Source organism: Anopheles bellator, chromosome 2 (genome assembly GCF_943735745.2).
Source record: "Anopheles bellator chromosome 2, idAnoBellAS_SP24_06.2, whole genome shotgun sequence".
NCBI classification, from domain to species: domain Eukaryota; kingdom Metazoa; phylum Arthropoda; class Insecta; order Diptera; family Culicidae; genus Anopheles; species Anopheles bellator.
In genome coordinates, this window is record NC_071286.1 from 17,056,857 (window position 1) to 17,071,781 (window position 14,925).

The 14,925-nt window shown below is 53.4% G+C and overlaps 1 protein-coding gene across 1 annotated transcript; it reads right to left on the reverse strand.

The window, feature by feature from the left end:
• Nucleotides 1-1,759: 1,759 nt before the first annotated feature.
• On the reverse strand, nucleotides 1,760-14,600 carry LOC131207101 (diacylglycerol kinase theta). The gene is made up of 16 exons (XM_058199710.1): nucleotides 14,489-14,600; nucleotides 12,732-12,914; nucleotides 12,471-12,662; nucleotides 12,160-12,366; nucleotides 10,522-11,580; nucleotides 9,462-9,629; nucleotides 9,079-9,215; nucleotides 8,894-9,006; nucleotides 8,331-8,817; nucleotides 8,024-8,253; nucleotides 7,797-7,945; nucleotides 7,436-7,720; nucleotides 5,865-6,156; nucleotides 5,636-5,792; nucleotides 5,459-5,566; nucleotides 1,760-1,906 (listed from the first exon to the last, which is right to left on the reverse strand). The coding sequence occupies exons 1-16, from the start codon at nucleotides 14,598-14,600 to the stop codon at nucleotides 1,760-1,762; spliced, it is 4,026 nt and encodes a 1,341-aa protein (XP_058055693.1).
• Nucleotides 14,601-14,925: the final 325 nt, after the last annotated feature.

Consider the following 14,925-nt stretch of genomic DNA (forward strand, 5'->3'; position numbering starts at 1 on the left):
GCTGGCGTGTGATGTTTCTCTTGTTTTTTTTGGCCACGGGTGCTCTACGGGCACCGGTGCCCGTAGCCCGCTGTTTCTACTACGATCCGGTTCGGGCCAACCTTAAATTCGTATTCGTACCGCTCCGACGTTTTTTAACTAGCCTTGATGAATGCTACTCTGCTACCCTGTCCGGCGAATGGTTCCGGAACGTCCCTCCGGGAGTGGCGTCCGAATCATCGTAGCGGTGAGTTCTCGTTTTTGGGGTGGGGGTTGGGAGGGTGAAACGGAACCAGAATAGGGAACGGAAGCTACTGGCTCCAGCTGCCGGCTCCGTGCGCTATTTATATCGCTTATGCTTCGCTTTCGCTCGGTCACCTACACATCGATATTGATAAGTTAGTTGTGTCCTCTCCAGTTTTTACCTACTTTTACGTTTAATGTGTCTATTAGCCCTACACGTGTGTGTTTTTATTTTCTTCCTTCCTTCCTTCCTTTTGCCGTCCGGTTCCCATTTTCCGGTTGGTGAATGTCCCGGTTGTGCTAGTTTCGAGCTGAACTGAAGAGCCATTAATTTAACGTCCTTTCACGCGTGTAGGTGTGTATGTGGTGTGGTGGTTGGGTGTCCCTTTCGCTTCCATCGCCTTCCGGGGCTTGATGCCGTACCTGCGCTATCTTCTGTGGTGTGGTGTATGTTTGTGTGTCTGTGGTGGTTGCCGATTGGATACGGTTTAAGTCCAAAGTACTGTACAGAACGCTCGGGTTAGCTGGCGGCCAGCAAGTGAACGCTAGGTCGTTGGAATTTGGGGTTTCTATTGGGTAGCGCCGGTTCCACGGATTCCTTTCTCCTCCCTCTTCCGCGAAATCCGTTCCCCCGTTTGCTTCTACGACGCTACGCTACTACGAATGGTTCCTACTCACTGCACCCCGTCCGTCCGTCGGTCCGGCCAGCCCTATCCACGCGGATTGTCTACACGGACACGGACATATACATAGAGTTTCGTTTCGCGCTGTACAGTAGTGTACTGGCCACTTCCTTCACGGCCAGGTCCTTCGCTCTCTATTGGCTTAATGATTGTTGCTAGTGATCTCGGGGGGCAGAGGTTTGTTTTCAAACTACTACTTGCTGTGGCTGTCTGCGTGGCTACTTGTGACTAGTTTGCGCTTTTTGGGTGGCGAGATTCGAGTGGAGTGTTCGTACGTTTCTATTTTATTTATTTAACTTTTACCTTGCTCTCAGACAGGTTTGCTTACTCTCGTACCTCAGCTACTTAATACTCGGTTTCGTGTTACTGGTTGCACTACACTACACTTAACGGTTTCGTCACCACGCTTCACCGGCTGGGCCGTCCCCTCTAGCTGGGCGCGGTGCCCCACTACGGTCTACTACGGTTTTTATGGTTGGTTTGGCTGCGCGGCGCAAACGGACTCACATCCTCGGTGCACACATACACAACTACTGCCGTGCCGTTTGTGACCAACACCTCCATTCCCACTAGCCAACATATTTTGAACCGGCGATCGGAATCCTGTGCGGTCGCCCATCTCCCGCGTTGTGCGTTCCTGGTTCCTGGGGCGCCATTGTGCGTACGGAAGTAAGTGTGCGTTTGGGGCGGTGATGGACGATGGTTGTTGGGTAAGTCGGTAGGTGGTGGTCACCCTTTCTCGTGCCACCTTCCAAGGCAGCGCTCCGCCGGCTCGCCCTGCTTTCGCGCCCTCCGGTCGGAGTTCGGGAAACGCACCGAAAAGCACGTTAAATTAATCGCTCGTTATACCATATTCAAAAATCCGTATTGTTGGAGTCGACCTCGTCGGGCTCCTGGGGGGCGGCCAGCGTCATCTGGATGCCCGACGGGCCCATCACCTGCATCGTCGGCTCGGTGTTCCGTCGCTTCATTTTGCCCTTCATCTTCTTCAACATCGTCGCCTGCCCCCGTTGGCGGGTGAGGGTGAGGCCGCCATACGCGCCACGCACGCACCGTCCGGTCCACGTGGTAGTAAAATATTGTTCGCGTGTCGTGTTTGTGTGTTGTTGTGTTGCGATCGGGAGCGACAGAGAGAGAGAGAGATAGAGAGTGGTGCATTTCATTGTGGTCGGATTGTGCGTCCATTGTTGTTGTTGGTGATGGTTCAGCGCAGTGTCGGAGTCCCGATTCAGTCCCAGGACCCGGAGTTGACGACGCCGCCGCCGACGTCGCGGACGTGTGAACAAATCGGTGTGTGTTTAATTACATTTCCGGGTTTTTTTTTCGCATGTTTTGGAGTATTTGGGGTATCATTTGGGAGGGGAGTCAAGATTTGATGTGTTTTTGGCACGTCCACGTCCACGACAAGAGAAAGAAGAGAGAAGAATCGAAAAACCATTTTATAGCATCTCGCTTCGCGTTCGCTGGTAGCTCCGGTGTCCCGGTCGATATCGACCGGATATCATTCAGGGAACTTTTCGCAACCCAAAAAAAAAACAAGAAACTCTTTTTTGGTACCTAACAAAAAGGGAACAAGTACGCAACAGGAGCGTGTCTAAAGCGAACAAAATGATGAACGGAACGGAACAGTATCAATCAAACAGTACCGCAGAGCATTAGAATAAAACGGAACAGAAATGTTAAACAAGGCAATCACAATTGCAAAACACAAACAAACTGCTCGCGCCAGCCAGCCAGAAACGTGTAACGAACAGTTCCGAGCAGGAACGAGAACGGGAGCTGGTTGCTACTGGCAAATTCTATGAAACTTTGCGAACATGATAACAAAACGGTTCGTTAAACGGACGAAACAAGGAGTGGAGAATAACAAACCACAAACCGAAAACAAAACGATATTCACGAAATACTGCAATACTCCATTGAGAAAGAGAAAACGAGAACGGAACGGAACGAAAAGTAACAAAATGAAGGAAGTTGGTAGCAATAGAGAGGTAGTCAAAGGTTCAAACAGAGGCAACAAACGCAATCGGCGCATATCGAACAAGTCAAACGGCGTAGAGTAAATAGAGGTTCAATACATTGGGGAAGATGCAAAACTGGTCAACAACGTTCAAAAAACAGATCTCAAACTAGATGTTAGTAGAATAGGTTTCATAGTGCGGTGATGGGCAAACAGAATCGGGCGACCCCCAAAGGCCCGCCAGAAGCTGGCAAAAGCCCACTGCACCCAAACTGAGGGCGTCGGAACGACTTAAAATAAGAAGCTTGATGCATAACAAGTGAGAGTGAAGAAGAGGTTGATAGCGATGGATACAGAGAGAACTTGAACAGAGCAAACTGTGAAACGGTTCGAGATTCGTCACCAACTAAAACAGACACTATTTCTTAACTAATGATCGTGTTGGGGAAAAGGAGAACTGGCGTGTGATGGTCGGCGTGTAACGTGAGATGGGTTTGGTCTCGGGTCGGGCCCACTATGGTCGCCGGAGGACTAAGGACTGTGTTTTACGGGCGGTGTGTTGTGAAAAAATGGAGGCCATACTGCTGCTACTACTGTGTGTGCGTGCCGAGTCAATCGATCGAGGTTCCAGCTGTCGGTAAATCAGCCACAGACAGAGCGGGAGACAGAGAGTACGGGTGGTATGAAATGGTGCTGAGACACGGAAAACGCGTGGTTGCCTTGGCAACATTGCAAACTACTTGCTGCTGGGCTCGTGGTTGGGCTTTCTACAGCTGCTGCTTGGGTACTCTTCATTCGGGTTCACTAAATTCGTGCGGTTCGGTTTCCTGGCACTCCTAACAGTCTATCGGGGCGTTCGAGCCGTGTGACCACCGTCTGTTTGCAATTCCGATTCCGAAACCTTACAGTAGGGGCATAATAGCAACAGTTTCCGTAGCAACCTAGCTTAACGAAACTTGACGAAGCGTAGACTTTGGGGAACGCGATACTCTACACACTACACTAAGCTTAGTTTTAACGTAGGGACATAGGGCGAGAGCTATGCTAAGGGTGTTTGGCCCTTGGCCCGGTCCGCTCCGGAACCCTCAGGCCAATCCGATCTCTGCATGTGTGTGTGGGTGTGTGTCTGTATATTTGTTTGTTTCCGATCGGTCTCCGAGCGCCGCGGCGCATCACTCGGCTCGGCTGCACGCTCGGTCTGAATTACAGAAAACAGGAGAAAAGAAAGCTAGGACCGGACGGACGGGTACTCTAGGTTCCGCTCAGGGCATCCTTATCGCGATCGCCATTCTCTGGAGCCATGCCGCCCTGCGAGAAGCCCGCCACGGCCGGCGAGATATGCGGTTCGGTGAGCCTCCGTTTGCTCTTAATCTTTTTCAGCATCGTTGCCTATATGTGGAAAGTTAATAGCATTTATTGTGGGTGAGTATTGGAACAGAGGGCGGGGTGGGGGTTCGGGGACATTGATGCGGGGGACAGCTCTTGCAGCTCTATCGTATCGGCTATTGACTTATGTTTTAGTTACACGACACACACGCACACACGCGCACATACGCGCACACTCATATATGCACACAAAACACGGACGCGCACGGGTCAGTCGGTCGGTTGGGCACTCGAGTCAAGTCGAGCGTTCCTGGCACCCGCAGCTCTGGCTGCCCGAGAAGTCGGTGCGTCGGGTGTCGGACTTTAAGCTACATACACAGGCACTTGTGCCACATCTACATCTCGTAAGTGGACTTCGAGTACGTGCCCGAAGACATCGGGCAAAATGAGGCAAATGAGGGAAAAACTGTCTTCAAACTAATTAAGCATGGAGCACTGGATGGTTTTGGCAAGAGGTGTCTCGTGTTCTGGAGGTGCTGCTGCTGAGCTCGAGTAAGCAGCGGGCTCGCGGACCCATCGGATCCGGGGACCGCTCGCCCCTTGCTTCTCGCCAGTCTGGACATGGCCAATCAGTTCAGATGCAAATTATAAGGGTGTTCGTTTTCTAGTTCCGAGTGTGCCTGGTGGGTGAAGATGGTTTTGGTCTAACCTTTACACAACAAATGGTCGAATGGATCAAATTTAAACAGAACCAGTGTCCAGTTTGACGGCGGATCAACAGGAGGAGGATTGAACGAAACCCAATAAAAAAAAACGATACCAAACCAAATCGAGTCCGAATGCGTCCAAAACGGTGAGCGCTGCCAGAGAACCAGCGACAGAACGAGATAAGTTTGTACACCATAAAAACGCAAAATTGGAAACGTAAATGCCCCGAGTATAGTTTTTGTGTGGTAAGATCGAAAAGTGGCATGCGGAATTTTGTGAACATTTACAAAACGGATGTTAGAAGAATGAGATTGGTGTGCATAAAAGAAAACAAAATCACGGTACATATGTGGGACACGGAAACGGCAGAAGCGTGCGATAGGTGCTACGATTGGAGCAGGAGACTCAAACCCGTGATCATGCTCGGGACACGAAAGAAACGGAAACGGAAAATACTGTACAGAGCTTGTTTTTTTTTGTTATCATTAAGTATCTACTCTACAGAGAGCTATCGGCTAGCAGGGGAAAGGCCTAAGCGGCTTGGACTGGGAGCGCTTACCTTGAGGGCCGACTTCAGTACCACCACGTCTCCGGGGCTCTGCACCCACGGCTCTCCATCGACCTGCACCGGTATGTCGGAATGAAGATGAATTTTGATGTGACCACCCTAAAAGAAAAAAGTAAACGATCAAAGTAACGGCACGGCATGACGTCGCAGGGAGAATGCTGGGATTACCTGGGCTATTCGCATGGCGGAACGCAACCCGGACTGTATCTGGCCCAAGTGCACGACACCGGTGACACCGACCACCTCCAGCATGCCGTCCCAGTGGTTCGGTTTGCTGAACTGGTCCTCCTTCTCCGGACCCCACGGATTGGCACCGGAGCCCCAGCTAGTAACAAAGACAACGCCAAACGTCTCAGTGAGAACCTGACGCGGTTCGATTGGCAAATTCACTACCTACCTGAGGATGTTCAGTATGATGATACCCTCGACGGGCGGTAGCTCCACCACCTTCCCGTCCACCTCCAGCCGCAGCTCCTTGTGTAGCTCCTTCACCATCTTCCGGCCGACCATCTTCCGGAGGCCCATCTTCACGTACACGCCCTTGTTGTGGAGCCGCGAGTTGAACTTGTTCGGGTTCTCCTCGCGCGCATTGTGGAAGTCCAGGCACAGGTCGGCATCGATGCCGATGCCGAAGTAGTTGTTCATCACGAAGATCTGCGAATTGTCCTCGCTCTGTGCCCCTCCGACAACTGGCGGGGATTTCGAGGATTCGGGGACAGTATTAGGTTGGGTGTCGGATCCGAAAAGTGCTTCACGCTTCAAGTGATTGTATTGTTCTTTGCGGGTCGCAAAGTACAAAACAACACTCCGGCGAAGCTCGGAGGTACATCGAACACATCCACATCGAAGGGTCACAACAACGAGCATATCAACAACAACATCAACCGACCTACAACAGTATGTACAGCAACATCCATCTCTGATCGTGTCTCTGGGAGTGGTTGTTTGTTTTAGTAGTTAATGTGTGTGGATAGAGAGGTTAGCAGCGATAGCAGTGGCTTCAAGGGCCGGCCACCTTCTTGAAGCGTGTAGTTACTTTTGTTAAACTTCCAACTTAAGCAACAAGAGACATGCGAAGAACAGCCACCTCGAACCGTTGTGTGATTAGACCAGTCGCATAAGAGATCGATGATGTAGATAGAACAGCCTAGGTGCCTTGAATACTGGGTTGGGAATACTCATTACTGAGAGCCAGGAACGTCATGCAGCCTGTTGAACAGAGTCCGGAGATCGAGGCATTGTCGAGGGAGTCTGCATAAGAAACTAAGTAGAGGATGCTCCATCAAGTGTTTGGATTTTGGCAACTATCGATTACTTGACTTTTAAAATGTCAAACTTCATTCTGCAAATTGTACACATTTAGTAAGATTTTTAACATTGAATTCCAACTACGAAACCGGACGCTATACGTTAACAGAAAATTGGGGAATATTAAAAACGTATTTCCAAAGTGGTGAGGATGGAGTTACAGCCACAGTATCGATATTTTGCGCCTTCCATCTTCGGAATCCAAACACTAGGCGGACCACCCTACTGCTACACTACTACTGGCCAGCCCAATACTGGGAAGCTGCCGGGCACATGTTAGTGTGGAAGTGGTGCGGGGCGCTGGTGTTACTGCTGCTGCTGCTCGTGGTGTCCTAGGCGTTACAACACAGAATCAGAACACACACAGGGGTCTTGCTTGCTGTCTGCGATACGGAAGGATGCGATGCTTCTGGGGGTGGAAAGATGACAGGCTAGGGCCACTCTCCGATGGAGGTGCACCACCGGAGGGCGCGCGTTACTGTTGCGCGCGGCGAGAGTGAAGGTGAACGGGGCGGGTGAACAGGGTAAGGCGAGTCAAACTAACGGAACGAAAACAAAACAAGATGACCAAACAGAACCAACAACGCAACAAGTTACAGTGCCGGCCGGACGGCGAATGCGGTAGGCAGGCGGCGGTGCAATAACGGTATAGCAAATGACCTTGCGCCGGGTTGGTGGCCACGATCGCCACCGATGGATGCTGGTGCTGTTGCTGGTGCTGCTGTTGCTGTTGGGTTTGCTGTTGTTGTATTTTCTTCTTCTTACCGGTTGAGTTGGGTTGCGCTTTCGGCGTCGCGTCCTCCGGCTTGTCCTCCGGGTGGAAGACCACGGTCCAGCGGTCGAGCCGGATCTCTTCTGCGTCGATCACGTCACGCAGCAGATTGAGCGGGTCCTCGCCGCCGGTGTAGCCGGCACCCCAGCGCAGTACGCGGGCCAGATCGTTGCCTAAAACCGATGCAGACGGAGTTAGTAAGGAGCGACTCGCAGCGGAGGGCAGCAGACGGGAGCGTGGCGAGCTTACCGGTACCGAGCGGAACGATGGCACACGGTGGGCTAGAGCACTCCGAGTCCTGGCCCACGTTATCCAGACACTGCAGCACCCAGCCGATCGTACCGTCGCCGCCACACACCAGGATTTTGTAGTCTTGAATGTGACGGAACACGTACAGCCTGCGGAAGACAGACGGTCAGGCGGTTCTCAGGTTCGGTCCCAGCTCCCCCCCATCGCTCAAGCGGGCCCACTCTTACCCCGGTAGTGGTCCTCCGTTATCCAAATCAAACACTTGATATGGATTTAATAATTTACGAAAACTACTAATAAGCTCTAGACCCTGGCAGCCACCGGACTTGACGTTCACGAACACCAGCAGCGGCTGGACCCCGGGCGGCACCATGCTCGGTTCGATGTTCGGCAGCAGCAGCACCAGCAGGTGCTTCTCCTCGTACTTGGACTCGCGCAGGGCTTGGAATGCACGAACCTGTGTGGGGAAAGAAGCGGACATCAAGGGTGTGTGAGTCAGCTCCAACGGGCTCCAACGGGTCGACCAACGCGTACCGCTTTGGATGCATTTTCGTAGGTGATCACGAGCGAACCGTACTCGTAGTAGATGGGCCCGATGCTGCTGAACTTGTTTTCGAACCCCAGGAACTCGGTCAGAATGTGTTCGTAGTTGCGCTGCGACAGCCCGGGCGGCAGGTTACCCACGAACAGGGCCAGGTTCGGGCCGTGCGGGTCCTGCTTCAGCTGCAGGTAGAAGCGCATCAGCTCCATCTGGCGGATCGAGTCCTTGCCGAGCTGCTTCATGATCTCCCACGGTCGCTCGTTCCACGACAGCACCCGCTCGGTGACGCCCCGGTCGAGCAGGATCTCCGAGCAGCGGTAGTCCTCGATCTGGTGGCTCTGCAGGCCGAACTTCTTCAGCGACTCACCGATCAGATCCTTCACGGTGGTGTCGTTGTCGACCGGCACGATCACGTACGCGTTCTCCACCTGCAGCTTGCCCGGGTAGACGCGCACGAACCCATGATCGTTCTCCTTGTCGCTGGAATTGAGGAGCAGCACAGGACCAGTTAGACACAGTTCGTTCCGTCCGGTACACCGTCCCCCAGAAAACTAACCGAAATCTTAGGTAGGTGGCCGGTCGTTTGCCTTCCACCCTGTGCAGTGTTGGCACCGGGATGGGATCCTGCAGTCTGACCTCGTCGCCGTAGACGTCGGTGAGAAAAAATAGCTACAACGAGATAATCGATTACAATGGCAGTTAGTCGGGACTTGTGGTGGTCTGGTACGGTCGGTTACGTACGTTCGGATCCCTGGCTATGTGGAAGGCCCTCAAGGCGGTGGTCAAGAGTTGTTCCAGCGAGCAAGTTCTAGGTACGGTGATGGCTCTAAATATTCTTCTTCGATATGAACAGTTCCCGTCGAATACCTTGATTGTTTCTGCAACGGGAAACCGGGACCGAAACCCAGGGAGGGGGAGTTAAGGACCAGCGGGCGTGTGTGTTTGTGTGTTCAGCGATTATCCTACGCTTTGGCCATATTTATAGGTCAGCAAAGTAAGCTAGCCAAGAGGCGGGGGGGCCACGGCCACGTTCAGCTGGGCGAATGGCCACTCAAACACGGCCACGGCCGGAGTCCCCTTTCAAAACGGAGTCCACACAGACATACACGCAGGCAGGTACGTACCTTCATCGCGTTCCTCCTTCTCCTTATCTTTCTTATCCTTATCTTTGTCGGGTTTGTGCGCAGAATCGGGCTTCGGGTGAGTGCCGGAGCTGCTGCTCTCGCCCTTCGGGACGTACTCATCGTCGCGGTAGCGGTTCTCCAACGCTATCTCCTCGGAGATGCTGCGAGCTGCACACCGTGCCGGCCACGATCGGAAAAAGCGGATACACGGTGGGTCACACAGTGGAAAGCAGTGGGAAAGAGCAGGACAATAGAAGTAAGTGAAAGAGAGAGAGTGAGAGAGAGAGAACGTATGAGCGACAATATAGTAGTTTTCGATGCACTGTTCGATGTGTCATTGCCGTCCTAATCCGCCTCACGGCACCTGTAAGAAGCGGGGAGCGAACGAGTGAGGGGACAGCGCATCAAACGGGAACACTCAGGAGTGGCTACCCGGGGGGTGGCGGTCTAAGGATCTTCCAGCAGCGAAAAACGTCCGACAAGGGAACGAAGCAACGCAAGAACACCAACCACGAGCTGTCAGATCGAAACGTCAGCGCAGTAGTTCGGTTCAACACCCATGCCTACTTCGATCGTTTGCTGGCTGGCAGGCAGGCAGGTTAGTTGGCAGTCCCGAAGGAGCTCGGTTAGTGGGCTCTCTCGCACACACCAATACAGTAGCAGCAGCGCGCCTTTGTTAATCTCTAGACGGATTCGATTCGCAGGTAGCGCGTAGGTTAAGTTCTTTCGCTCGCTAGCGTGTGGGTTAATAAAATGATAAGCACGGCATTAAACGTGGCAGAAAAAAAGGAAAGAAAAGAAGATAAACGATGGAAAGAAAGAGGAACATAAAAATAAACAAAATCGGAAAAGAAAATACATAAGCCAACCGCTCAAATCGATCAAAACAGAAGAAAAGAAAAACAATTGTAAACAAACGAACGTAGAGAGCATTGTGCAACAAAAACAAACGATAACTAAACGGTACAACAAACACACCCGAAAAACGGAACCGGAACCAAACAGAACGGAACCAAAACGAAGCGTGAACCAAAACGAAACAACAAAAAAAAATGCACACCTCGGCGGACGCGACATCCAGTTTTGCTCCAGCCCATCGAGCACTTGCGCATCTGGCGCAGGAGCCGCCCGAGCAGATGGTGCTGGTGGTGGTGGTGGTGTTGGTGATGCTGTTGTTGGTGCGCCCTGTGAAACGTTGCTGGGCGGCACGGCACGTCACGGGTGCCCAGCGGTGGTGGCGGCGATAACAGAGGTACCTGCGCCAGGCTACCGTCGGTCTCGGTCGGTTCATGGTCCACCTGCACCTCGTCCGATCCATCGTCATCGATGAACGTAAACTCACTGACGTCATCGTAGGACGCGACCCGTCTCGAGTCGAGCGGCCAGCGGCCAGTGGCCGCCATCGCCGATCCAACCGTCAGCCGGGCTCCGGGGTACCGGGGTTCGACCAGGTCGTAGTCGGAGCAGGCAGCCGAGGACGACGAGGCTTCCCGCTCGTCCCCGTTCACCCCGATAACCGTTAGCAGCGGCCGGACGGTGGGAGGTGCGTGCGGTAGCACCGGTGCTAGCGCCGCCCGGATCGAACCACCGAACGTGCCGCAGTCGAGGTGGTCCGGCGGTGACGGTGACCGCCGGAACAGCGATGGAGGCGCCTGGTGGTGGTGCTTCTTCCGGTACCGGAAGCGCGCCAGAAACCGTGGACTGTAGCTCGGCTTCGCGAGCCGCTTTGGAATGCTATCGGAGTGGTCCTGGAACGAGCGGCTACGCACGACCAGACCGCCGGCCGGATCGTAGGCCACCTTGGTGCGGCGCAGGGCCGGATGGATCAGGTTCCGGGTGCGCTGGGTTGGCCGCACCAACCCCTCGTCCCCAACGGCCAGCAGCAAGCTGTTGTCGCTGTGGTACTGCGGCTCTGGCTGCGGTGGCTCCGGCGCTGGCTGGCTCTGGTGCTGGTGGCTGGTGACACTGGCGCTGTCATCGTCGTCGTCGTAGAACGTGAAGCACACCGGCGGAGACAGCTGGCCGGCGCTGTGCTTCCGTTCTTCTTGCTCGACGCTCTGCAGCAACCGCTCGGTGCTGCCGTTGCCCGTACCGTACATCCCGATCGTCCACAGTTCCGCTTCAATCCGACCCCAATGACCCGGGTCGAAACGAAGGATGGATGGACCGACCCCAAACGCAAGGTGGACACGTAGCGAGCGGACAGACACAGACACACACATACATTGACACAGACACACAAACAAACAGAGAGACAAAAAGAGAGAGAGAGAGAGAGAGCGCGCGAGATACGTACAGGAGGTGGCGCAAATGTGGGAGAAAGTGCGAGCCCGGTCGGTTCGTGATGAAAATGACATGAAAATGAATAGAGAAAAGAAAGAAAATGGATTCAAGCGAAAACGAGGTGAAAAAAGAAGGAAAAAGAGAGAGAGAGTGAGAGGAAAAAAGAAGAATCAAATAGAAATCATATTAAAGAAGGCCCGATGAGGAGCCCATCGGACAGTCGATGGCGAAGAGTGAAATGAGTCAGAAGAAAGGCAACCAACATTTCGGGCAACAAGTCGGATAAGGAAGCATCGGTGGCGTGGCGCAGTGAACCTTAAACATGGCCGACCCGTAGCCTATCCGTGGCGAAGGTTCGAAGCGAGAGAGAGAAGGGGGCGAAGAGAGTTTGATATGGTGGCCGGTTGACACTTACGACACGAATAGTCTCGCTGGATGCCGGGCGTGCCCTTGTTGCGGTTCTGCACCCCGATGATGGCTTCCATTGGCACTTCCGTTCGCGGCACGGACACGGCGTGCGGTGGCAGGTAGATGGGCTGCAGCGTGCCGAACGTGCACTCGGCCTGGATGTTGTTCCGGCAGCCGCCGTGCGTCGTGGTGCCGCACCATTCACAACGATAACCTGTCAACGGATGAGCAGAGAGTTCGCCGCAGCAGATCGATTAGAATGTGTGTTCCGGGTCACAGGCTTCCGGTTCCCGGGCGGCCTCCCTGTAACGGACCTACCTGTAAGGCATTCGTACGACCAGCACGTCTTCTTGCAGTACGCACACTTGGACGACTGTGGCAGGTTGCCCTCGCGCCAGTGGTGCTGGTGTTTGACGTGGCCCAGCTCCTTCCCCGGCACGTACGTGGCATTCTCCTTGCAGTCCGGTATGGCAAAGTCCTGGCACTCGACGTGCGCAAAGTACTCGCATACTGCGAACGGATGAATAGACCGGTTATGGGCAGACTGGCGAAGCTGGCCTGGTCCGACGGAGTACTTACTCAGACAGTGCACGGCGGGCGTTTCGTCCAGGCGCTTGCGGCACACGGAGCAAAACTTTCGCTTGTGGTGCGACGGCTCCGACCAGCAGTGCGCCACCGGGTTCCGGATCAGGTACGGTGCGATGCCCAGGCACGGTGTCACGGTGTTGGACACGCACTTCTCGTGCACCACGAAGTTGCACACTGCAAGCACACACATGGAGAGCGATGAGCCGGCCAAGCGGATGAAGGTGGGTGCGAGAGGAGGAAATGATAAAACTGGGTTATCGGTATCGACTCGAAGCTTGGGGACCTAGCGTGAGAGCGCGCCACGAGTGAGAGTGAGTGGACTCGAGAGCGATGTGTCTTGGGCTGACCCGTGAGTTACTGTTACTGTAGCCAACTCAATAACAATAAATCATGTTCCATGAACTTTAACTAGACCTCCACGACGTTTGGCGTCCGGATTTTGCGGGGGAAATTAAACGAAACGGCTCTCGGTGGGCCGGAATAGGAAAAGGAGGCGCCCAGTCTGTTTTAAACCGTCAACCTAAGTTGGCTACGCCACCCGGTGCGTTACTGCGCCCGTTGTTGGGTTCGAGGCTTGGATTGAGAGCTACATTTTTTTTTGGCACCCGTCTGGAATCTTAGTTTGTGGGAAAAATTAGGAAAACAAAACTCCGATCGAGCGATGGAGACGCATGGTACTTTGAGCGGATCGAATTCGAACGGTGATGTGCATAATATAAATTAACCAGCCACTCCAGGGGCTGGTGTTTGGAAAACATTACTCCGATGTTTCCGTGAGTTTCCGTACTTAGCTGGCGACTGTGTGCGGACGTTGATAAAACTACGTCAACCGATGCCGAGGGCCGATTCCACGTGTTGTTTACGTTAGCGTTTCGGGCAAGTGATGTGTTGCAGCATTGAATCTATTTTCTACCACTCCCTTAAGACGCGATCCCCACACCGTGGGATGCCGGTGGTATGGCCAACTGGCCAACGGTACAGGGGGCCCGTGATGGCAATGAAACCGTGATGACGCATGAAAAGCCCTTCATCTTCACGGGGCCGCGAAGGGACTTTTCGACCGGGGTCCGGGGGATTTACGCGAACGCCGTTCCGATGCAGCGTGCGCTTCACGGGAGACGGGACGACTCGACTCTATTTGCCTAGGCCTGCGCCATCAAGATAATTGTGCATGACTCGCCGCAGCCGCACCAGTAAATCTTGATAAATTACAACCCTGAACGTTGGGCGAAGCGGGCCAACGAATATCAGATGGACAAGCTCGATCCAAACCCGACTGTCCGACGGGAATGTTTGCGTGCTCAAAACCGTACCGAGTTGGCTTAGATCATACAGGTTTAAATTATACATTAAACATGACACAATTGCCAGTTTTCTTTTCTGGGGCAAACAGGCAAACGAACCGTGCGATTTGCCAGACTTGACAAGGCGCCTACTACCTACTCGGGAACTTATTTGGAACAACCGGGCGGTCAGACAAATCCTGGACGCTCCGAAGGTTTAAATATCAAATGTCAAATCGATTATTGCGAATAAAGTTGCGAAACGAAAAAAAAAATACCGAAAACCGATCACAGGGGGCCGGGGAGATTAAAATCACAAGAGGCAGTAACAAAAGCAGTGGCTCGCGAGATGGAGAGAAAGTAACGGATCAAGCATAAGAGAGCGATGTGAGATGTGAGAGGATGTGGAGTGGAGAGAAAAAACTGAGAGCCAGCAGCAGCAGCCAGAAACACGCACGCACGCACCTTCACAGATGTAGCCCTGTCCGATGAGACCCCACAGCAGATCCGAGCAGTGATGGCAATAGGTTGGCTTGTGAAATGTCTTTCTTCCGAACGTATGCTCGCCGCTCGCCATTTTGTTTCCGATGCTGCTGCTGATGGTGGTGCGATGTGGCGATGCAATAATGCTGGCGGTGACGGCGGCGGCGGCGGCAGCGACGACGATGACGACGGCGATGAAAGTGATGACGACAGAGTGTCGCTGCCGAGGCGAGAACACGGATGACACGATGACGCCGCCTGAATGGGGCCGGCTGACGGAAGGGTAGGCGTTTCGCTTAGGATCAGTTGACTATTTGTTTGTTTGTTTGTTTCGTTTCTTGTTTTGTTTCGTGTTGGACTTTGGTAGATGTTTCCTGTTACTGGTTGCTAGGTTTGGTTACTCTGTGTTCGGTGGCTGT

Bases quoted from the DNA above. Each gene is read 5' to 3' on its own strand.
- LOC131207101 (XM_058199710.1), bottom strand. From the start codon at position 14,600: ATGGCGAGCGGCGAGCATACGTTCGGAAGAAAGACATTTCACAAGCCA. The intron at 12,663-12,731 runs GTAAGTACTCCG...ATCCGTTCGCAG, and splicing joins GCCCGCCGTGCACTGTCTGA to TATGCGAGTACTTTGCGCAC. The intron at 5,793-5,864 runs GTAGGTAGTGAA...CTTTGTTACTAG, and splicing joins ATCATACTGAACATCCTCAG to CTGGGGCTCCGGTGCCAATC.